We start from the raw sequence: 25,555 nt of genomic DNA, 5'->3' as shown, positions 1-25,555 counted from the left end.
TTGGCCAGGCTGGTCTTGAACGCCTGACCTCAGGAGGATTACAGGCTTGAGCCACAGCGCCCAGCCTAAACAGCTACTTTTGAATGCCTTAATTTCCTGAATAGTCTCAACCCAGTTTCTCCTTGAGGTCTTAGGTGGTCCATTGTGTGTCTCCACCCATAGTCGCTTGCCCCAGGCATCTGTGGGTCTGTGGTACCACTGCAGCTTTCACCACCCGTAGCTGCCACTTTTTCCCATCTGAGATCCCGGTTAGGTGAGAGAGGTCATTCCTTCACGCAGCCCCTTGACAGGTTAGAACATTTCAAATAAGGTCTGTTCTGCTCCTCTGGTTGAAGGGAGAGAACTGGAAACCAGTTTCCCACCTTCTACAAACCAAGATCTCATGGTGCCATGGGAGTGGCAGGACAAGTGCAAGTGAAAATGCCATACAATTTTCTACCATTTTGAACGCGGGTTTTTCTTCATTGGGCATTTGCTTGGTTGCTGTAGGCTTTTCAGTTTTCCAGGCTTTTCAGTTTTTTACTTTAGCTGGTTTTTTGTTCTTTCCTGATGCTTCCCTGGCAGAATAAGGGTTGGAATTTCCACCATTTTGCTGATTCATAACTCTGTAGTCAGTTTTAAATATACTGATACTTGAGTTTGTTTTATGGCCCAGAATGTGGTCTTGGTAAATATTTCATGTATACTCAGAAAGAATGTGTATTCTGATGTTGTTACCTGGGCTATTCTATAAATGTTACTTAAGGTGGTTAATAATGTTGCTCAAGTTTTCTATAGTCTTGCTGATTTTCAGTACATTCATTCCACCAATGACTAAAACAGGTGTATCAATAAAATCTGTTCCATCAGGTTTTGCTTCAGGTATTTTGAGGGTCTGTTATTAGGTGCATAAACAAGATGGTTATGTCCTGTTCTTAAATTAGCCTCTTTATCATTATGAAGTTAACTTTTTTGTTTGTTTTTTGAGACAGAGTCTCGCTCTGTGGCCCAGGCTGGAGTGCAGTGGCGCAATCTCGGCTCAATGTAACCTCCGCCTCCTGGTGGTTCAAGCAATTCTTTGCCTCAGCCTCCTAAGTAGCTGGGGTTACAGGTGCCTGCCACCATGCCCGGCTAATTTTTTTGTATTTTTAGTAGAGATGGGGTTTCACCATCTTGGCAAGGCTGGTCTTGAACTCTTGAACTCTTGATCCACCCACCTCGGACTCCCAAAGTGGTGGGATTACAGGCGTGAGCCGCCGTGCCCAGCCTGAAATAAACTTCTTAGCCCTTGCTAATGTTCTTTGCTCTGAAGCATGCTTTGCTGGTATTAATATAGTCATTCCTGCTTTCTTTGATTCATGTTCGCAGGGTATATCTGTTTCCATTCTTTTACTTTTAACCTATTGTCTTTATAGTTAAAGTGCATTTCTTGTAAGTATAATTGGTTTCTCAAAATCCAGTCTGACATTCTCTGCCTTTTACATGTCATTTTTATATGATTTGTGTAAATATGATTATTATTACAGCTAAATTGAAGTCTGTCATCTTGCTATTTGGTTTCTATTTATCCCATTTTTCCCTTTTTTTTTTTTTTTTTTTTTTTTTTTTTTTGCTTTTCTTGAGATTGAGCATTGTATTAGTTTTCTAGGGTTGCTGTAGGAAAGTGACATAAACTGGATGGCTTAAAACAACAGAAATTTATTGTTTCAGTTTGGAGGCTAGTCATCTGAAACCAAGGTGTCATCAGGGCCATATTTTCTCTGAAACCTGTAAGGAAGAATTCTTTCCTGCCTGTTCTAGCTTCTAGCATTTTCCAGCAATTCTTGGCATTCCGTTGCTTGTAGATGCATCCCTCCAATCTCTGCCTCTATCATAACATAACCATCTTCTCCCTTTGTCTGTCTGTTCTTCTCATCTTATAAGAACATTAATTGCTGAACTGGGGCCCAGCATAGATTAGGCCTAATCTCATCTTGAATAGGTTATATCTGAAAAATTCTTTTTTCAAATAAGATCACATTTATAGGTACTAAGAGTTAGAACCTCAGTATATCCTTTGGCGGGGACCAAACTCAACCCATAAAAAGTATTTTATATGATTCCATTTTATCTCCTTGTTAGGTTATTAACTATATCTATATCTATATCTATCTATCTATCTTTTTTTTTTTTTTTAATTTCAGATGGAATTTTGCTCTTGTAGCCCAGGCTGGAGTGCAATGGCACGATCTTGGTTCACTGAAACCTCTGCCTCCCAGGTTTAAGTGATTGTCCTGCCTCAGCCTCCCGAGTAGCTGGGATTACAGGCATGGGCCACCGCGCCTGGCTACTTTTTGTATTTTTAGTAGAAACAGCGTTTCACCATGTTGGCTAGGGCAGGTCTCAAATTCCTGACCTCAGGTGATCCACCCACCTCAGCCTCCCAAAGTGCTGAGAGCCGCCACACCCAGCCTTATAATTCTTTTTTAATTCAGTGGTTGCTTTAGGGTTTATAGTATACATCTTTATCACAGTCTAGCGCCAAGTGATATACCCCTTTATGTATAGTACACGGCCCTTACAATAGTGCATTTCCATTTTTCCTCTCTGGCATTTAGGCCATTGCGCACACATAAACTCAATTCATCCCTTTGTGTAGATCCGTATTTCCACCTGCTATATTTTGCTTCTGTCTGAAATCTATGTATGATTTCTTTTATGACTATTTTGAGCAATTTGGTTATGTTCATTTGCCTATTTTTCTTATACACTTTTAGCTCATCAATCTTAACTCTGTGAGTTTATAGTTTTTAAAAACAAATTTGAAATTATTTGGCTATTATTTCCTCAAATACTTTTTTCTGCCACCCCTGCTTTCCCTTTCCTTAGGGATCTCCGATTTCCACCTATATTAGTCTGATTGAAGTTGTTCCACATCTCTTTTGAAAATCTCTGGAAAATCTTTTATCATTGGGATAATCTGTATTTGTACATCTTCAAGTACATTAATGTTTAATCTGCTGTTAATCCCATGCAATGGATTCTTCATCTCAGGTATTGCCGTTGTAATCTCTAGAAGTTCCATTGAAGTCTTACTTGATGAAAAATGTGGATAAAAACAAGTGGTGGTAAAGATATGGAGAAATCAGAATCCGCACACACTGATGATGGGAATGTAAAATGGTCAAGGCAATTTGGAAAGCAGTCTGGCAGTTTCTCAAAAGGCTAAACGTAGTTACCATATGACATAGCAATTATTCACCTAGGTATATACTCCAGAGAAATAAAACCTTTTCCACACCAAAACTTGAACATTACTTAATGTTCATTAGGGGTTTAAAATTTTTTACAGTATTTTTATTTAAAGTAGAGATGGGGGTCTCACTATGTTGCACAGGCTGGTCTGGAACTCCTGGGATTAAGCGTTGGGACCTGCCTTGGTCCTGTTTTCTCTGCTGGAAAAGAATAAAACTTTGTACGCTTGGACCAACAACTCCCGATTCCCTCCTTTACCACCATGCCCCATAGCCTCTAGTAACACTTACTGTCCACTTCCATGAATTCAACTTTTTTAAGATTCCACATATAGGTGAGATCACGCAATATTTTTCTGTGCCTGGCTTATTTCAGTTAGCATAATGTCCTCCAGATTCATACGTGTTGTCTCAAACGACAGGTTTTACCCTCCTTTAAAGGCTGACTAGTGCTCCATTGTGTGTATGTATCACATTTTCTTTATCCATTTATCTGTTGATGGGCACTTAGATTATTTCAATGTCTTGGCTACTGTGAGAAATGCTTCAATAAATATGGGAATGAGGATATCCCTTCAACATATTGATTTCTGTTCTTTTGGATAATACTCAGAAGTGAGATTACTGGATCATATGGCTGTTCTATTTTTTTTGAGAAACCTCCATACTGTTTTTCCGAACGGCTGTACTAATTTACATTCCTAACAATGCATGAGTTTGCTTTTCTGTACATCCTCCCCAACACTCATCATCTTTCATCTTTTTGATAAAAGCCATTATATAATAGGTGTGAAGTGACATCTCACTGTGGTTTTGATTTGCATTTCTCTAATAATTAGTGTGAGCATTTTTTTTTTTTAAATGTACCTATTATCATTTGAATGTCTTTTGAGAAAGGTCTCTTCATTCCTTTGCCCATTTCAAAATCAGGTGGTTTTCTTGCTCTTGAGTTGTTTGATTTCCTTATATATTTTGGATATTTACCCATTTCCAGATGTATCATTTATATTTTTTCCCATTCTTTGAGTTCTCTCTTCACTGTGTTGTTTCCATTGCTGTGCAGGTCTTTTATTTTGATGCCACCTCATTTCTCTATTTTTGCCCTGCTTTTGCAGTCACATCCAAAAAAATCATTCCTAAGACCAAGTTGTGGAGATTTCCCCGTATGTTTTCTTCAGTAGGTGTACAGTTTTAGGTCTTATATGTTAAGTTTTAAATCTATTTTGAGTTTTTTTTAATATGGTGTAAACAAGGGTCTAATTTAATTTTTCTGCATGTGGATATCCAGTTTTCCCAACACCATTTATTGAAGAACCTGTCCTTTCCCTATTGTGGGTTCTTGGCGCTTCTGTCAAAAATCAGTTGACTATAAATGTATGACTTTATTTTTGGATTTTCTATTCTATTCTATTGGTTGATGTCTGTTTTTATGCCAGCACCATGCTGTTTAATTATAATTACTTTATGTTTTTAAGTCAAGGAGTGTGATATATTCAGCTTTGTTCTTTTTGCTCAAAGTTGTTTTGGCTATATACGGTCTTTTTGTGGGTCCATATGAATTTAAAAATTGTTTTTTACATTTTTGAAAAAAAATGACATTGGCATTTCAAAGACATTGCATTACATCTGTAGATTGCCTTGGGTTGTATAAAGATCTTCCTAATAATTCTTCTAATACATGAACATGGGATATCTTTCCATTTATTTGTTTTCTTTCATTTCTTTTATGAGTGTTTTATAGTTTTCAGTATGCAGATCTTTTACCTCCTTAAATTTACACCTCAGTATTTAATAGTTGTTGCTATTGTGAGATTTTCATAATTTCCTTTTCACATAGCTCATTAATAGTAGATGGAAACACTACTGATTTCTGTAAGATGATTTTGTATTACGCAACTTTACTGAATTTGTGTATCAGTTCTACCAGGTTTTAGTTTTGTTCTGGTGGAGACATTACAGTTTTCTGTATATGGTTATGTCATCAGTAATTACAGATGATTTAACTTCTTCTTTTCCTATTAGGATGCCTTTTATTTCTTTCTCTTGTCTAACTGCTCTGGTTAGGACTTCTAGTACTATGTCAAAAAGTGATGAGGGTCAGACATGGCCTCCATACCTAATCTGTTGAGAGTTTTTACCATGAGACCAGGTTGAATTTTGTCAAATGCTTTTTCTTCTTCCATTGAGGTGATCATATGATTTGATTTACACCCTTCATTTTGTTATGTGGTGTATCACATTTATTGGTGTGCACATGTTGAACCATCCTTGCATCCTAAGGATAAATCCCACTTCATCATGGTGAATCATTCTTTGTGTTCGTGAATCCAGTTTGCTAATATTTGTTGAGGATTTTTGCATCCATGTTCATCAGGGATATTACTTTGTAAGTTTCTGTCCTTGAAGTGTCTTTGTCTGGCTTTAATAACAGTGCAACACTACTCTTGTAAAATAAGTTTAGAAATATTCCCTCTGCTTCATTGTTTTGGAAAAGTTTGAGAATTTGTATTAGTTCTATAAATGTCTGGTAAAATTCAGTAGTGAAGCTGCCTAATCTTGGGCTTTCCTTTGGTGGGATGTTTTTATTACTGGCTTAATCTCTTTTCTTATTATTGGCTTATTCAGATCTTGTTTCTTCGTGATTCACTATTTGTAGGTTGTATATAACTAGGAATTTATTTCTTTCTTTAGGGTAGTGCATAACTTCATAGTAGTTTCTTATAATCCTTTGTATTTTGGTGATATCAGTTGTAAATGTCCCCTGTTTCACTTCTGATCTTATTTGAGTACTCTCTTTTTTCCCTAGTCTAGGTAAGAATTTGTTTTTATCTTCCCCATCCCCCCCCCCAAAAAAAACCCCACAATTTTTAGTTTTGTTCATTTTTTCTAGTCTTTATTTCAACTGTGATCTTTGTTATTTACTTCTTTATGCTAACTTTTGGGCTTAGTCTGTTCTTTTTTTAGTTCCTTTAGGTGAAAAGTAAGATTATTTGTGATCCTTCTTTGTTGATGTAGGTGTGTATTGCTGTAAATTTCCATTAGGACTGATTTTGCTGCATCACATAAGTTTTGTTTCCATTTTCATTTGTCTCAAGGTAATTTTTTATTTACTTTTTGATTTCTTCTGTGAACTATTAGTTGTTTGGGAGCATGTTGTTTAATTTCCACATATTGCTGTATTTTCCACCAGAATTGATTCTTGTTCTTGATTTCTAGTTTCATGCCATTGTAATCAGAAAAGGGACTTGATATGATTTCTGTCCTCTTAAACCTAAGAATAGTTTTGTGGACTAACATATAATATATCCTGGAGAATGTTCCATGTGCATTTGAGAACAAAATGTATTCTACTGCTTCTGGATGGAATGTTTCATATATGCCTGTTAGGTCCATTTGGTCTAAAGTGTAATTGAAGCCAATTGTTTCTTAATATTGATTTTCTGTCTAGGGAATCAATCTGCCCACTGTGAAAAGTAGAGTATTGAGGTCCTATCTCCCTCTTCAGATCATTTAACAATTGCTTTATGTATTCAGGTGTGTCAATGTTGGGTGCATATATTTTTACAATTGTTATGTCTTCTTGGTGAATTAATCCCTTATCATTATATAATAAACTTTATTTCTTTTTATAGTATTGACTTAAAGTCTATTTTGTCTAATAGAAGTATAGCTACCCCTGCTCTCAATTTCCATTTAGGTAGAATATCTTTTTCCATCCCTTCACCTTCAGTCTATGTGTATGTTTAGTAGAAAAGTGAATCTCTTGCCGGGCACAGTGGCTCACGCCTATAATCCCAGCACTTTGGGAGGTCAACGCGGGTGGGATCACCAGAGATCGGGAGTTCCAGACCAGCCTGACCAACATGGAGAAAACCCGTGTCTACTAAAAGTACAAAATTAGCTGGGTGTGGTTGTGGGTGCTTGTAATCCCAATTACTTGGGAGGCTGAGGCAGAAGAATTGCTTGAACCCGGGAGGCGGAGGTTGCAGTGAGACGAGATTGTGCCATTACACTCCAGCCTGGGCAACAAGAGCAAAAGTCTGTCTCAAAAAGAAAAAAAAGAAAAAAGAAAAAAAAAAAAAAAAAAGGAAAAGAAAAAAAAAGTGAGTCTCTTATAGGTAGTATGTGGTTGTGATTAAAAAAAAAAAAAATCCATTCTGTCATTCTATGTCTTTTTCTTGGAGAATCTAATCCGTTTACATTCAAGGTAACTATTGGTAAGAAATTGCTAGTGTCATTTTGTAATTTGTTTTCTGATTGTTTTGTAGCTCCCTTGTTTCTTTTTTCCCTACTGCTACCTTCCTTTGTGGTTTGGTGGTTTTCTGTGGTGGTGTGCTTTGAATTCTTTCTTTTATAGTCTATGCAACTACCGTTGTATTTGCCATAAGGCTAACTTAAAACATTTTATCCTTATAACAGGATACTTTAAGCGGATAAAAACTTGCCTTTAGTTGCATACAAAAACTCTATGCTTTCACAACCCCCCACCTTTTATGATTTTGATGTCAAAGTTTACATTTGTTTTTTAAAATTTGTATCTCTTGACAATTTATTGTAGCTACAGCTGTTTTTGTTTCATCTTTTAAACCTAATACAAATAACATTGCTTTACCTGCCACTTTTACCATAGTAGAGAATTCTATGAATGACTTATACCATTTAGTTTTTTACTTTTATGTTTTTCGTTAACTAGCAGTCTTTTATTTAAGCCTAAAGAACTCCCTTTCAGTAATTTCGGTAGAGCAGGCCTAGTGGTGACAAACTCCCTTAGGCATTGTTTATCTGGAAAAGTGTTTATTTCTCCCTTTGCCAAGTAAAGTGTTGTTAATTAACAGTTTTGTTTCTTTCAGCACTTTGAATATACCATCCCACTCTCACTGGCCTGTAAGATTTTTTGCGGATAAAGCCACTGAATCTGTATTGGGGCTACCTTGAATGTGATATGTTTATCTTTGCTGCTTTCAGTATTCTTTGTCTTTGATTTTTGATAATTTGGTTGTGATGTGTCTTGGTGAACTCTTTGGGTTGAATTTGGTGACCTCAGCTTCCTGTTACTGAATTTTGTCATCTTTTCTCAGATTTGGGAATTTTTCAGCTATTCCTTCCTTATATATGCTTTCTAGGCCTTTTTCTTTCTTTTCTCGTTAAGGACCTCCTATTAGGCAAAAGTTAGCTAGCCTGATGTGTCCTATAATTCTTACAGGCATTCTTTTTTGTTTGTTTCTCATTGGATAATTTCAAATGTCTTACCTTTGAGCTCACTGATTCTTCTGCTTGATCAAGTCTGCTGTTAAAGTGTTCTACTGAGATTTTCAGTTCAGTTACTGTATCCTTTATCTTTAGAATTTCTATTGTTTGTGTTTATATTTCTTTGTTAAACTTCTCATTCTGTTCATACGTTGTTTTCCAAATTTCATTTTTCTGTCCATATTTTCTTGTACTTTGTTGAACTTTAAGAGGATTAGTCTACATTATTTGTCATTTCACAGATCTCTATTTCTTCTGAGTCTGTTACTGGAGCTTCGATATCCAATGTACACCAGAAACTTTGCTAATTCCATAGTAAATGTTAGAAATGGGTTTTTTAATGGTAAAATCGGTGGCTTGCTAATTTGTATATTAGAAGCTGGCTTGCATTGGTGAAGTTGAGGGCATTCGATATATGGATCCTGGCTAAAATACTTCTAGAGAACCTCTCCACGTTGCAAGAATAGGGTATAGAAATCTGAGGAGGCCTTTAACATGGCCCTCAGAAAGGACACACAGGGCTTGACCCCTAAACATATAAACATGTACAGAAATGAGGTGAGAACATGTTTTGACTGATGCCAGTAGTTAACACAGCAGAGCCTAATGCTGGTCACTGTTACAAATACCTTGTATAATAAACCTTTAATTTGAGAGGCTGTAAGCCCTGAAAGCAAAGGGCTTACAGTACCTCTTGCATGAACACTCCTGTGTGTGCTTTCTAAGAAATGCTTTAAAAATAATGCATGTGGCACAAATTGATTTGACACTGGCTCTTTATAAGCTGCTATCAAGGTTGTGGGGAATAGCTAACTCCTACCCACTTTCCCTGACAAATAGAAACTGGTAGTTACCTACCAAAAGTATGTAAAAGCTGTATCTGACCCAAAGGCCAGTTAGGTCAAAACACCTTGAAAGGAGCTCAGTTTAAGGAAATCAGTGGTGTCACAGAGCCCCACTAACGTGTGTACAAGTTTTCATAGTTTGACTATAGGATGTGCTTAGTTTCACAGGTGAGTCTTACCTTGTGATACTTTTAGAGCAAAAGTCAAATCAAAGATGATTTTAAAAAAACATTTCAAAGAATCATAAAGAATAAATGCCTCCTTAGGAAGTCTTCTGGAGTTCTGCCCACTTCCCTTAGGTGGCTCTTTACTGTGCCCATCTCATAGCTTCTCTCCCTGCATTTGGTGTATTGCAGAGTAAAGCTCACTGTTTACAGGAGTGGTAGAAAGTGTGGTCCTTTCCCGGACTCCTTTTTCCCTTCCCCTTCTCGTTTTTGGGAATATGTGTTTGATAATAGAATTAAACAACAGACTGACAAATGACTAACACATTTAGCTAAGCTACATAAGCAGACGTCAGTTTGACGTGAAGGGTTTAAAAGATCTATGAATTCTCTGGGGACTCCTCCCCCAGACCTGAAGGATCAGGTGCTGCCTTCTATGCCACCTGTGCAGAGGGCAAAAGAGGAAAACCATATTCATGTTCAGTGTGAGTAAAGGGGACATTTGAACTCTGTGCAGACCCCTCATTGGAAGGGTGTTTCTTCTCCTGCTGCATCCACAAAGAGCACTCCTTAGCCTTGCCTTTTGTCAGTTCTCTCCCCAATAAGGTTCTGAGCAGAGAACCCAGTGCAGTTCAGAGACTGAAGTCTGGTGTCCCAGGTCTGAGTTCTAGCTCTAGCTCTCTGTGTAACTTTGGCATGTCCCAAAGTAACTTTCCACAACTTGACAGGTGTTACTTGAGTTTTGGATACAGGTGACTCTTAGCCCATCTGTGCTTCAGAGATGTCATCACTTGGGCCACATGACCTCTGGACACCTTTCCTACTTTGAGCGGCAGAACAGATGGGAGCTCCTGCTGCCTCTGAGCTTCAGTGAATTATCACTTGTTGGAGGGAAGCTTCAAGCATTTTGTATCTTTTGTATCTTTCAAGAGCAAGCACAGTCAGCAAGAATATGTAGCAGATGCTAGTGAACACCAGTGATTAGGGGTGAATGCTGGATTTAAATATGGAGCTTAGGCTGTGAAGGAAGCCTGAAGAACCTAGAGCCCCACAAATTGCTCTCTGTGAGATCTGACACCATTTCCCACTGATGAGCCTTGGGTCTAATAGGTAGCACGGATTCCACATAGAGTATGTGAGTGTAATACACTGAAAGCGAAGAGAATAAAATGATGGCTAACATGATGTTCCAAACTTTAAACAGGAGAAAAACACATAATTCCATTATGTATAAGAACCCACACAGAGATCAGGAGAATAACCTCATTGGAGAATCAATGACCTATGTGGGGAATTTAGGGTAGAGCTGAGATTGAAAAAATGGGCCAAAGTCAGGTGGCCAAGGGCCTTAATACCTTGTATACAAGATGTGTAGTCAAGAAAGACCATGCCTTAGTTACGCAGCAATTCCCTTGGGCCTACAAAGAGCTGCCTAGCCTGGGACTGTTGTAGAGAAAGGCTACTATGTTCCAGTGATGCAGGGACTCCTCCATATATATATGCGTGCTCAGTTGGCTCTGTAATACGTCTTACTTTTATTTATTAACTTTTCTTGCACATTGGCTTGGTGCATCAGTTGGAAGTCAGAGGCTGAACGAAGTGAAGACTGAGCCAAAGGAAGTTCTCAGCCTTTAGGGAGGTGGAATTCACATTAAACACACAATAAACAAATGAACTCACATTATAAAGGAGAGAGTCAGAAGATCCTAGTGGCTGGTGTCATCGGGCCTTATTTGCCCGAAGTGCCTATTCTTTATAGGAATCCACTCCCAGGGTAGATGGGCTACATCCTTAGTAGGCTTTATGCCTATGTTCTCCTGGCCATTGCCTCCTCCAGGGCTGGCCTTTTTCAGTCTCTCTGTAGAGGTTCCTGTGGCTGGTTGGATATAGGCCTTCACAGAAGGGTCAGTGCCTTGGCTCAGGTTACAGGACTGGTAATCTTGCTTTGTTAAGAGTAATGTTATTTCCCCATTTCCAAATTCTCCAGGGAGATGGAATGTCAAAGATAGTATCACTGTAGCACCTACATCCTAGGTTCCAGAAGCAGAGAAGAGAATATACTGAAGCTGTAGAAAGGCCTATTAGTCTGTGTCAGAGATTAACTGGATGTGAGGACCATTTCTGGGATGGTGTATACAGAACTGGAGAACTGGATAGGGAGTCAGAAAGAGCTGAAGACGATGTCTTTGAAGTTTCCAAAGTGGATAACTAGGTCAACAGAGTATTATTCAAGAAAGTATTAACATAGGATTGAGATGCAGTCAGTAGTCATGGAATTGAACTTTCAAAGTATATACCTCTTGGATCTCAGGGGTGTTGAGCTGATCACCTGGGCTAACACTCCTATGACCCTAGGGAAAATCAAACGGCCTGGTCCTGTGGCCATGGTAGGGGTGTCATCACCTTAATCAAACTGGGACAGTGCTGTTGGATATTCATCTGGAACTTGTTGCAGACCCACATTTTGCTGGGTTTCACCACAACCAAGGCCTTTTTGATCCTTTTCTCGGTTAACATCAGTACATCATTGCAAAGTTAATCCTCATATAATAGGGAATGAAACTAATAGCTTATAAAAACAAGATTTTTACAACTCTAAAATTGTTCAAGCATATGGGCATATTTATAGTTGCAGGCAGTGTTTCAGGTGCAGACTGTTCTTGGCTGCAGTGGTGGTTTACAGACAGCATCTGTTCAGTATTTGATGATTATCCCCGAATGTTTTAAAGCATAGTACTGGGCTCTGCTGACCATACAACAAACTGGCATTTTTGACCTATAGGGCCCTGGGCTAGGAGATACAGTTCTGAGGGGAAGTGAAAGACAGTGAACAACTGCACAACTGACCCTTTGTTAGTTGCAATAAAGCAATCCAACCACCCAACCCACTCTGATGGCTTTCCTACTATTTAAGGTTGGTGATGTCAAAGAGACGCCCTCCTGTTCAGTGTGCAGTGAGTCAACATCATTTCCACAAAACCTCCTTCCTGCACAAAGGACTTATCATAGTTGGTTAAGAAGTAAAATTTTCCTGTATCAGTCACAGGAGTTCACCAGTTAAGATACTGTTAGCTGAAGACTTCTGGGGTGACTTAATGAAATAGCTCAGCCATGTGGTTTAAAAACGAGATTCTTCCATCCCTCCACACAGCTGTCCATGCATCTGCATCATGTCAAGGCTGGTCTCCTTGGTGGTAGAAAGGCTGACAGTAAAAACTGGAGCCACATGATTCCTTGCTTAGGCACAGTGTTTCTTCATACTCTCACATGGGAGCAGGCATGTTCTTTCCCCAGGCTCACAGTAAACACTCTGTCAAATTTCACAGGCCCAAAGTGCTTTTGGTTATCCCCATTCCAAACCAATTTGTGGCAGGGATGATAGCATTACCCTGACTGCCTTAGACTAATATACCTACTGCACTTCTAGGGCTGGGGATAATTTTGAGGTCAACCATTCAAACTGCACGGCAGTCATTCCATGGAAGAAGTATGGTCTAAATCTTTGGGGCAACCTGAATTCATGAAAACTCTCTTAGATTTATGTAACTAATTTTAGAATTCACTTCTGTACCATTTAATTTTACTAATAAAAATGCTACCTTTACCCTAAATTTCAGCCAAGCGTAAGGCTCCCTTGGGACAGAAGGAATTATCAAAGCTTTGTGTTTTTATACACAGTAGCGTTTGACAAAGAAATAACTCTGAAGGAAGGAGAACAACCAAGCAGAGTCTAGATGCACAGAAGTCTTTGAGGCTTGGTAGGCAGAAGGAAAGGGCAGGACTACTTCAGGAATACAATGTTTCAGTAAAAGAGGTTGGGGTCTGTTGATCTTGAGGAGAAATGAGGATGGACTGGAAAATAGGAGTGAGATAGTAGGAGAGGAAAGGAGATGGATGGTGTATATACTGTATGGCTAACCATCAATCGACCCTAAGAAGATAATAGTTGTTAGATGGTTAGCTATTTAAAGAAAGAAACCTGAACAAGTAACAATCTTGAGTTGCAAAGTGGCTGGAGTCACACAACAGACTAAATTTCTGGTAGAACAAATGCAGCAGCTTATGTGAAGATTACCATGTCTGAAGCTGGTTAGAAAAGGTCTAACATCCAACCAAAGTCACAGTTCTTGAGCTCGGTACACAGAGACAGACTGCTAACAGCTGATGTGTCCTCAGCGAGAGTGTCCTCATTTATATCCTCATTCTCCTCTTCTGCCTCCTTTTTTGTTTGTTTGTTTTAAACCTTTGGAAAGTCTCATCATTCAATACAGTCTAATATATCACAATAACAGAGGCGGCCCAATTTCTACAGATTGACTAATTCCATCCTTGAAAAGTTCATATAATAAAACTATATAAAGCATCATTTTCAACCATCCTTTAGAAAAATTCCCCTATTAAATGTTAACTCTAAATCCTTTATCTCTGTTAATAACCTTACTAAAAACTTCCCCATCACTGCCTGCCAGGGAGATCAAAAGAAATCACATTTACGAAACCTCCAACACCTGTACCTGACTGAAAAGCAAACATACAGACCTTTCAGTCCTGCCCTACTATTCCGCTCCTATCACACAGAGGCACGTGGACATCTCCTTGGGAAGCGGACAGCTCTTAGGTGGAAGCTAGGCCTGCAGTAAGCAGGCCAGGAAACATGTCTCCCAGGACCCACACTCTTGGGAGAAGCACTTGGCCACCAGACAGCATGTCCTGTCAACCTACAGAGTTCTGAAAAACAAACACTGGACCGGGAATAGAACCCTGTGGTCACAGTGCCCACAGTTCACTAAGCACTCTCACAGGTCTTTGACAGAACACTGACTGCCAGGTCCCCTCGTGGGCAGAGAAATGGAAGATTCCCAGGCCCACCTGAGCATCTCAGGGAAGAACCACAAGCAGAGCAACTGCCAGAGCTGGTCGGCTAGCGTTGGCAACCAGGGAAGCAAGTGCTACACCATATTTGGAGAGAGCATAAAACTTAAGGAAATAGAGAAGTCCTACTCAATTCTGTTCTTCAACTGGAAACGAGAACTTGCGAAAAAGAAACCCAGTTTTCTGGAGTCCATGGAGAAATATGAAGCCAATGCTCGACTAACAGAGCAGAAAGCCTTTTATAAATAATGCCAGTCAAAGCTCCAAAGGTCAGAGCTGATGCAAGCCTGACTGTTCTGACAATTTCCTAGGTTGCTAGGCAACAAGGAGCTGGTCAAACAGCTCACCTTCGAGGACGTACTTTATAATACCACCCTGGTAGACGAGCGCGAGGCAGCAGTGAAGGCAGTAGTCAAGAACAGGAGAGGGAGGTTAACAGCAAGATGCTCTTCAGACAGTCTGGACAAAGACAGTCTCTACCCAGCTCTCAGGAGTGGCCTGCTTAAGAAGGTGGAGGCCCAGGCAGCTCCCAGGGTGACCCTAAAGACAGACTCCAAGGAAAAGGGTGTGAGGGCAATGGTGAATAGGAGGAGGTCCCAGTAGACACAGCAAGTCAGCTCAGGTTTTATCTTTAGAGTCTCTGAACAGTGAAGAGAAGCCTTCTGTGGACAGCATTCCAGCACTATGGGAGGGGAAAGGTGCCACGAGAGACTTCTCCAGTGGGGCACACAAGCATTGTGCAGTGATCCTCAAGATCCAGCCATTGGCAGGAAATCGAAAGGCAAGCTTCTTAATTACATAGTCTATGGAGACAGAAGTGTGGTGCACCCCTAAAATAAAAGGCCAAGACCCAGGAACAACCTCCACAACCTGGAGTATATACAAATGAACCCAGGCCTGCTGACTCAGATCCACGCCATCCTAAAGCAGGGTATTCTCACGAATGAAAGGGCTGAGTATTTGGTGTAGAGAATCAGAAGTCTCCCACTGCCCACACATTTTCTCTTCAAAGATTTCTTTTCCAAGAACCCATTGAATAAAGGGAGGGAGGGAGCACTGAATGCCCCAGAAATCAGAATGCATGATGCAGGAAGAGGACAGTAAATAGTTCTCAAAGAGATCAGAAAATAAATTGGAAGCAATTTCATTACCACAAATAATAGACCTTTTTTCTAAGGCACCCCTTCCCTTTCCACCCAATTGTCATTCAGCAACTACTGAATACTTACCAATGAAAAACCTTACCCCTGACCTCAAGGCTGCTCCTGAGCTCTGGTAGAAAATGCTTTCCTCATCTATAAAACATGGCAAGCAAGGCAGGATTTAATAGTAAGAAAGAGAACTCAGGGCACAGTAGCACTGCAGGACTTCAAATGGAAATATGGAGACAAGCAGTGAGAACAGGCAGCAAAACCAGGGCAGGTGAGGCTGGGACCAGGGCATCTGGAACTTTCCACACCAGCTTGGATCTCCATGCCAAACAACAGTTTTCAAGGAAAGGTATCTAAGAGGAACATGACTCTGGGAAACTTTTTGGCAGTATTGCTTACTGCATACTAGAAAGTAAAAGAATTTGGGGAACATTCACTAATTTGCTTCTTCAGGGGCTTGGGTAGGGAAGAGGAACAGGAACCTGGCTCTAATTTCTGAACTTTTATCAGTAAAAACAATCCAACAAATCAAAGTTAGTCAATGAGAGAACTGGGAGGGTCTGCCCTCCCTCCTCCTTCCTTGAGTCAAGCCTTCTTGGGGGGGACCTCCTGACATTTAATTAAGTGAAGGCAATGTCCACTGAAGGAAGCGGACCTGAAAGTGACACGCTACTGTGAAATGAGCATGGAGTAGGAGCTTGTTACATATATGAAATGGCCAGTGCTCTTGAGCAAAGCGCTTCACAACTTGAGACCTAAGTTTTCTCCTCCATATGCTGAGGGCTGGGCAAGATGATCTGTCAGGCCATTTTTACCCCTAAGCCACCAAAATCCAATTGCTTTAGCTTGTCACAAAAGCAGGTATCGAATGGCTATCCTGCAGTCCCTCCAGTCAACATCCAGACTTTTTCCCTGAGGCAATATAAGACAACAGTTAACATATTTTTATCAGTTTAGGTGGTCATGAGATAAACATATATGGGAGGTGGTAGTTTTTCACTTAAATGAATATAATAATGGCACAGATCTCTTTGAGTAGTATTTGTTTCTTAAATATTTAAGTTCCCTAAAGACGGTAAGAATAACCCAAGAAAGTGAAATTAATGTCACAAAGCACATGGCTAAATAACTGCAGGTTTGCAGTGCCATGTGTGAGATCAGATGACAGAAGGGAGGCCTACCTTCAGGCAGAGGCTTCTCATGTTCCCTGGAGTGGCCATGTGCTCTTCTACACGACTGCTTCCACTTCGGTTACGTAGAAGCTATTTAAAGCACACAGATGGTTGTGATGAGATAAAAGCCACCCTTAAGTGAATAATGGAAATTATAGCATGATTTGAGGGTGGGGGTGGAGGTGGGAGTAGAGATGGGTAGAAAGGAGTGCAAGGGAAACAAAGGAGCCTTCATAAAATTAAAGTCACTTAGGATAACATGATTGATTTACTCAACACCTTCTTAGGAACATAAAGCAAACAAGTGGGTTTTCCTTTTACTGCTTTTCTGAAATGAGCTACACTCAAGAAAGCAACATGGGGGTTGTGCTGTCCCTGCACAGTGGCAGGAGAATATGAGGAGCAGCTGAATGCCAGAACAGCTCCATCCAAGATCATTTTTCACACGCATGAACCATTCTTATACTACCTTTTACTGGCAATTTCTGTAGAAATCTGGAAGTCTGGTTGACAAATCAGGCCCTTGAACTTTGCAATCACGGTGGCATTCATATATTCATTCAACAAGTATGTGTGTACGGGACAGTGGAGCAAATAAAACAGATACGTTCCTACTGTCATGAGGCTTAACATTTAAGGAGGGAATTAGGCAGTCATGAAGTAAACATAAAAATACAGATTGTAATAGGCACTATGGAATAATGAATACTTTGGGGAACACAATTTAAATTTGAAATATATCTCAGTTCCATTAACACATGTTGAAGGTGAATGGCATGGCACTTTTTTGCTGGATTTAGGGCCTGGATGCAAGCATATTGGGGTAACTTCTGAAATGCATCGTAGGGTAATGCATTTCCTTCCATTTGGGCCCAAGTGTATTATTTACCACCCAGTTGTGATGAGCTGGGATCCTCCTGCTCAATCTCAGCTTGAAGCACTTGGAGGTTACCTGCCTGCTGTGGGTGATTATTTTGGAGCAAGGTACTTCATTTGCCTCAAGAAACAGATTTGATACCACTACTGTCCCCTTTTGGAACAGAGAAGTAGGCAAGACCCCAGTGTGAGGCAGAGTGATGGGATCTTTAGGATGCCAGAGTCATTACATCATTATGTAATGTATGTAATTGATGTAACTGATGATTTTGGAGTTTATATATTTCCAAAGTTTCAAAATATTTTCACTTGGCTGATTTATCTTTATGGTGATGACAGTAAGTAGATATATGCCCTCCTTAAAAGTTACAGTGAGAGTTGACATTGGGAAAAGGGAGGCTTGGCCAGGGTTACGCAGACACAGTACGGAGGAGGATGGAAAGTTTCTGAGACACCCCAGTTAACTGCGTGGATCCACAAAGCACATGTAGTCTGCTCTGTGCACTGGAGGTACAGCCACGAAAAAGACAGTCTCTGCCCTCATGGAGCTTGGTGTCTGTCTACTGCAGCAGACAAAAACAAACCTGCTTTTTCTCATTTGCCTCTGCTGTGGGTTCCTTGTGTAACTCTCAAATGCTAGCATTTCCATGGATCCTTGTCCTTCTCTCCTCTCTGCCTTTTCCAGGATGATAATTTTCCTGGCCACGGGTTCAGCTACGGTCTATGTGCTAGAGTCATACATTTTTATCTTCTGTGTACATTTTTCTCTAGACCCGTATTTTTAACTGCCTCAGGACAGCTCTCCCTCGATATCCCTCAGACACAACTAAAACATCATTCAATTCTACTATTAATAATTTTCCCTTCAAAACCCACTCTTCTTCTGTAGACCCAACAGCAACACTGTCCACCCAGCTCTCAAAACCTGAAATGGGGGAGCTGTCTTTGACTCAACTCTCCCATGCATGAGCACTGAATCAATCACCGAGTCCCTAGCATGTCTTGGACTCTGGCCTCCCTTCTATCCTCAGATTGTCTGCCTTTTAAAAATTATAGCAATAACTTAACTGCAAAGACCACATGTACACTTGTGCTCTTTCAGTTTGCAATAAACATAAAATGTAAAACTGATTGTCTTTGCTTCTTAACATCTGCAAAATAAAGTCCAAAGTCCTTGGTATGGTCTGTAAGGCCCTCATTATCCCAATCTCATCTTGATTCCTTACGGCCTGCACTCAGATATACTAAAGAGCGTCCGCCTGTCTGCCTCACACACACCTATCCTGTCTGTCAAGATTCGGCTTGACCTTCATCACCTATCTGCAGTATTTTTGGATCTGAATTCTCTGCCCACATTGTACTTTCACATGCTTCTTTTATCCTTAGTGGTTTGTACTTATGCCTGCTCTAACTAGACTGTCTCCCTGTAGTAGACTCCTTGATTCAACAAAGCAGCTCTCAATCAGCCTGAAATCCGTGGCACCCGGCAAAATGGCAAACATGCAATAGGTATTTGCTCAGTAAATGTTAATGAAAGGAAAAAAATTCAAGCTTGTTGGAATAGGATTAGAGACAACTTAAAAAGTTTCCCATAGAAATCTTCCTCATCATAAATATCATCATCCTCAATGTCCCGAGTCTTTCCACAGGTCTGATTTACCAAATGATGAAGACTCTCTTTCTCACTGTATGTGTGGGAGAGGCAGGCGCAGAACACGTTTTTTTTCTGCAAGTCTGCTCTCTGGATTCATTTTTCTGGGGATGAAATCTCAGGCTGTGTAGCTTTTCTGGTCCCTTTTTGGTAATCAACAAATCATCAGTTGTTCTAGGGTATTAAAAAGCCCACACCTTTGAAACATCAAGATGCCAAACTCTCTCTTAATGGAAAACATAATTCCGCCTCTTACTGAGGCCTTTGAGTGGGAAGCTTAAAGACAGCAGTGTGGGGAAATCGGTTTTTCTTTTCCTCCCTCCACCTTCTTTCCCATTCAAGAGCTGCTGCTGCCCTTTCTGGAGGGGAGGGAATTAGAAGAAAAGATCCTGCCTTACCCAGTCACTGTTAATTATTACTCTGAGCCAGGGTGGTGAATGACTCTTTCCTGGAATACACGCTGCTGGGAACCACCGCTGAGATTCTCTAAGCAGGCAGCTTCCAACCTCTCCTCCCTCAACAGCTTCAACATTATATGGCACTCAGCTGCAGAGTGCCTGGCTCCAGGCAGGCAGCCCACTTGTGCAGGGTAGTTTTCCAGATGGCTCATAGTCCATCTCTTTTCAGTGACCAGTGTGGCCCCTGGGAAACATACGTCTTGACTCCATTATTGGTGGGAGTACTCTTTAGTTAGTTGCCACAGGCCACTTCAGACATGTCTTACCCTGAGACCCTTTTCAAAGTCAGGTACCATCCCTCTGTCTCCTAGCATCTAAAGATCACAGCTGAAGGTCTCCAAGTAGTTCACTTAAAAAATACCTCAGTAGGTGTAAGAACAGGGAAAGCCCCCAATTCATTCTGAGAGCTGTATGACTCTCATCCCCAAACCAGACAGATATATAATATGAAAACTACAGACCAATATTCCTTATGAATATACATGCAAACATTCTAAACAAAATACTAGCAAACCAAATCTAGCAGCAGAGAACAAGGTTTATGTAGCATGGACAACTGAGATTATCCCAGGAATGCAAGGTTAATTCAATATACAAAAGTCCATTAATATAACATATTAATAGAATAAAGGACAAAACAACATGACAATCTTGATACAAAAGAAGCATTTGACAAAATCCATAGCCCCTCCTTTTTTTTTTTTTTTTGATTAAAAAACAGTAAACTAGGTTTAATAAAAGAATTTCCTCAACTTGATGCAAACCCACAGCTAACATCATACTCAATGCTGAAAGACTGAATGCTTTCCCCCTAAAATCAGGAACAAGAAAAAGATGTCTGCTCTTGTCACTTCTATCCAATACTGTACTGGAGGTGCCAGCCAGTACACTAAGACAAGAAAATGAAATAATAAGAATCTAGACTGGAAAGGAAGAAGGTATTTCTGTTCACAGATGCATGATCTCATAAGCAAAAAATACTAAGTGACCAAAAAAATAGAATTTTAGAAAAGCTACAATACACATGATCAACATACAAAAATCAATTTTATTACTAAGACCAGTGATGAATACAAAAATAAAAATTAGAAAATAATCATATAAAGTGGCATCAATAAAATACTTAGAAAAAAATTAAAGAAGTTAAGACTTGTACACTGAAATCTATAAAACATCACTGAAATAAACTAAAGACCTAAGCAAATGCAAAGACATCCCACAGTCATGGAATAGAAAACCTAATACCATTAAAATAGCAGTTATTTCTCAAATCAATTCAACTAAATCCCTATCAAGATCCCAGCTTTGCAGGAATTGACACAATGATCCTAAAATTCGTATGAAATGCAAGGGACTGAAAATAGACAAATGATTTTGGGGAAAAAAAAACTGGCAGACTTGCACATCCCAAATCCAAACTTAGTACAAAGCTACAGCAATCAAGACAGTGCGGTGCTGGCGTAAGGATAGACATATATGACAACAGAGTTAAGACTGAGAATCCAGAAAGTCTTACATTTATGGTCAACTGTTCTTTCACAAGGGTCCCAGGACCATTCATGGGGAAATTAAAATAGTCTTTTCAACAACTGGTGCTTGGGCAGATGGATATATAGATACCAATGCACTTATGAAAAAAATGGATGAAATAGGAAGCTTCACTACATTCTACTGCATGCTGGGTCATTTTCAATCATTTAGGTGGCAACACTGACAAGATAACAGAAAAATGGAGGCAATAACATGTGAAAGGCAAAATGGTTGTTGTTTTTTAAAAAAGGGACAATATCCATCATGAATTTACTTACACTCCAGGCAAAGGTTATTAAAAGAAAAAAAAAAATTCCTTAACTGAAATGTGGAAGGGGTATCAAGAGCAGACCCTACAAGAATTCCAGTGACTCCTCACTGTTCAACTAAGAGATGTACCCCACCATGCCGTGCTACCATGGAAGCATTGGAGGCACTCTGGGGGTTGATGACGTCTTCATGGATGAGGTACTTTAAAATGTGGTCATGAAGAGTATTTGAGAAATATGACAAGATGCTGGGTAGGAATGCAGGGAGAAAAGTGTGTAACCCACGGCCAAATTGGAAAGATCAGTGAGGGGGCAATTTGTGGAGGCACTGAACGCAGAGAATATTAAAATTAGCAAGATGGTGTTCTAGCACAATGAAAAGGATTGGAAGAGGGAGATCAGAGTCAGGGAATTAAATGAGGCAGCTGCTAAGAATGTCCAGGTGAGTCAGAGGATCAGGACCTGTAAGGGCAGTATAAATAAAGGAGGAATGACAGGAGGGGGTTTACGGGGAAAGAATTGACAACCTGTGACAATTGAGGAATGAGAGATTTTGATGATTGGGGTGAAGGTTACATTTCGTAAAAAGAAACAAAGAATGGTCGACAGAGACACAAGATGAAGAATTTTGTTTTTAGGCCTACTGACTTTGAGGTAGTGGGAAGAAATCCTGGAGACAGAGGTCTGAGTAGAAGATACAGAATTGGGGAAGAATCTTTGGGAGTGCCTGAGGTTGACCAGAGAGAACTGGGCAAGAACAGGTAAGGACTTTAAGCAGAACTGGAGGAGTATCCATCCAAAATCTGGGTAAATTGGGAAGGAAAAATAAGCAGCCAGAGAAGCAACAGCTCAAGTTAGGGTACAGTCAAGGTTATAGATACGTGTTACTGATTTTGGCAATGAGGAGGTTATAAGGATCCTTGAAGACTGTACTTTCAGTGAAACTGTCATGGATTAGTAGCCTTTCACAGTGATATCTACCACACACCTGCATCGAAATCTTGCAGTGGCTGTTAACAAATGCCAACACACTAACAGCGAGGGGAAAAAAAGACTTGGGACTCTGTACTTGTAAAACCCTCTACCCTCCCCAGGCAATTCTTTACACACTAACACTGTTGAGGTAAGAGGAGGCAACCAAATGAGGGAGCAAATGGAAGGTGTGTTTTGGATTATACAGTGGCCCATGGAAGTGTGGGAGGGGTACAGATGGCCCTTAGATAGACACTGGTGGAAAGTCAGAAAAAAAAATTGCGGTAAGCAGGTAAAGGGATCAAGAGTACACAGGAACTGGTCTTGGGACGACATTTCTTTCTCTGACAGTTTGTATGGAATTCTTGGGGAAATTCCTCAAAGGGGCCTGGAATCTCAGAAGGGTCATGTTTTTAATGGGAACAGGGAGTGATGCTGCCCCATTACAACCATCTGTTCTAACAGAATGTCTGTACCGAGGAGGGATGAATAACAGCAAGGTCTGTTTGAAGCCTCATTTTCAAGTTTCTTTTTGATATGGATCTCCCTATACAAGCAAGCATCCCCAAAAGTAGTTATCTCAGGAAACCAAGGTTAGGATGACCAGCTCATTTGCTGGAGCTGCCAAGGTCCAGAAAAGTTTGGCTGCAGGCTGTTTTCATGTTTTATGTTTGAAATGTTCTCTAATGAAAGTTAAAAAAAGTTAGCATTTATTTGGAAAACCAGTTACTTTAGTTTATGGTTCCTTTTTTTCCCTCCAGAGCTTCCTGGAGATTGAGGTCTAATTCAAAGAAAACCAAACTATATAATAGAGTACCTGGGCAAAAAAGTACTTTTATAACATAACATTTGGGGTAGAGGAAGTATCCACTATCGTCAAAACTTCTATGTTTTCCTCTTCCTTATTGTTCAGGGACATTCCATGCAGCAAAAGTAAGGGGAGTGACAACATGCCTAGCATAATTAAGCAAGCTAGAGCAGCTAGTCTGTGCAACTGATGATTTTTTCCCTCTAAAATTTTAAGGGTAGGTTCATTGTGACTCTGTTAGAAGTCTACTTGATGTGAATTCTGTATCTGATAACCTATTTCAATTATCACTTTAAAATTTGTCATATGGATACATTATTACAATCATAGAACTTCAGTACCGTAATAATAAAACTTGAGAACTGAAGAGCACACATTTCTTCACGAATTTATTATATAAAACGCCCTCAGAGTATTTAATTTCTCCTCACTTTAATTACACATTAAGAAGCACAGTGGATGAGAAGCCTTTAAGATGACTACAGTTGCACGAAGGTCCCTTTCATCAAGGTAGCGTACGTACCTTAACAGTGTTCTAAAGGCTGGCCCAGAAAAACCCCATGTTACCTTATCACAATATGGAAAGCATTGTCTTCTTTTTCCACTAAATTATGGTGAAAAGTGCCACAGTTTTATTTAGCATTATGGTACATAACAGTTCTGTCTCAATTATGAAAAAATTAAAATAATCCTGAAAGACATCCTTTTTCTCCCCCCAATGATTTGAAAGCTGCATTTTTCCTGCCAATTTCAAACAAATCATCAGGTTGATCTACAGTAATCAGTTAAAACAATCACCAAGGCACAAGCTCAGCACATTAGCTATAGCTTGTAGCAAAAGGATATATCAATGTCTCACCTTAGTTAAAAATACATAATCCTTTTATTTTATAATGCAATAAAAGAAATTAACATCACATACACAGAAGACTAGGAAAGGGGAAACTACTTACTTCCGAAAATCCAGTAATGTAAACCTACTTGTACTTTTCCATAGTACATGAAAGTAATGTTTAACATGTTTTGAATTAAATTTAACCTGTGGGGCTATACAATGTAATTCTTAGGAGTAATAGTTTCATTCATTTCCAGGTCAGCTTACTGTATGATTAAGTAACACAAGGCACAGTAGCCATCTTTTTCATTATGTTGCAACACTGATCACGTGCCTCGATAAAATGGCTGATTCAACAAGATGATGGCAACACGAAGGGGAGACTTTGGATTGTCTATTTAAAATCTAGGTAATAAGTAATTAATAAAAACTCTATCTTAAGTGCACTTTCACATGCTTTTTGTTTATAATAAACAACAAACTTCCTAACTTTGTTGCAATAGGCTTGACTACCATTTCATTTGGCCAAATGCACTTTCCCCAGTAAACTTAAAATAACAAGAACAACAAGAACAAAAATCCCTGTCCTTTCATATACTAAGAAAGAGGATTGGCTACTGAAACAGTTCATTGCAAGACACATGAAGACAACATACTGTGGCATGAGTTGTTTTTTAATTTGTTGTGCTGTTACTAAAGTTCTGAGGGCTGCAGTTAAAACATTCCAATTTCTCCCTTCCATCTTTATTGATTCTCAAGATTTTGCACAGAAAACTCTTTGGGGGCTAGAACAGCAGTAATTGCATCACACTGTTTCAAAGACTTCAAGTTTCAAAAGCAAATCATTAAAAAAAAAAATACAGTTCCTGATTTGAGTTAGATACAGGGACAAAAAAGTAGCACATACTTGAAGGTTACATGGTCTACAAATGGTGGCAATATTTTTCTTGGGAGAGTAGTTCTGTTGGTATATATTTTTTAAATACTCAAAAGGCTCAACCTCAAGCAGTAATAAACACAAGCAAAAGTGATTTAACCCTTAAAATAAATATTCAGAAAAACCTCTCTGTACATACAAGTGAAAGAATATGTAACACTTTCACGCAAAAAAATAATTATAATAATAATAAAGGATTTGTTCATATATGTAGCTGAAATCTGCTGTTCCAGCCCACATGTCCCCAAGAAAGAAGGGAGGCACAGACAGAGGTGACTACTGTGGTTCACTATCTTACAGCCTTTTTGTACTGGGACACTATCACCACCAAACATTTATCCCTCTTGTTATATTTTTAAAATTTTTAAAATTTTTTTTTTTTTTTTTTTTTCTTCCTTTTTTTTGTTTTATTTTGTTTTGTTTTACAGCATGCCAAATCCTTTGGCATACGTGATGGCCTTCAACAATCTCTCTTTAAGTTTTTCTTTGCTTGAATATTCCGGAAGTAAAAGCACATTAAAGCAAGTATGAGATGTAGGTAACCTAAATAGAGAAA

At 39.5% G+C, this 25,555-nt stretch overlaps 2 protein-coding genes across 15 annotated transcripts in view; one reads left to right on the top strand and one right to left on the bottom strand.

Moving 5' to 3' along the window:
- The window catches only part of LOC126959065 (uncharacterized), a 186,933-nt gene that overhangs the window by 80,325 nt on the left and 81,053 nt on the right, over window positions 1-25,555 (top strand). The window lies entirely within an intron of this gene.
- UBE3A (ubiquitin protein ligase E3A) overlaps window positions 1,552-25,555 on the bottom strand; it is a 121,414-nt gene continuing 97,410 nt past the window's right edge. For all 14 annotated transcript variants that reach the window (XM_050797982.1, XM_050797987.1, XM_050797984.1 and 11 more), the window contains one exon: window positions 1,552-25,542. In XM_050797982.1, coding sequence (XP_050653939.1) covers window positions 25,422-25,542 — 121 coding nt within the window. In that variant the 3' untranslated portion in view covers window positions 1,552-25,421. The remainder of the gene's footprint in view (window positions 25,543-25,555) is intronic.

The sequence above is a fragment of the Macaca thibetana genome, chromosome 7 (assembly GCF_024542745.1).
Source record: "Macaca thibetana thibetana isolate TM-01 chromosome 7, ASM2454274v1, whole genome shotgun sequence".
Taxonomy (NCBI): Eukaryota; Metazoa; Chordata; class Mammalia; order Primates; family Cercopithecidae; genus Macaca; species Macaca thibetana.
Note: the sequence above shows the minus strand (reverse complement) of the source record. Positions and strands in the feature narration are given on the sequence as shown.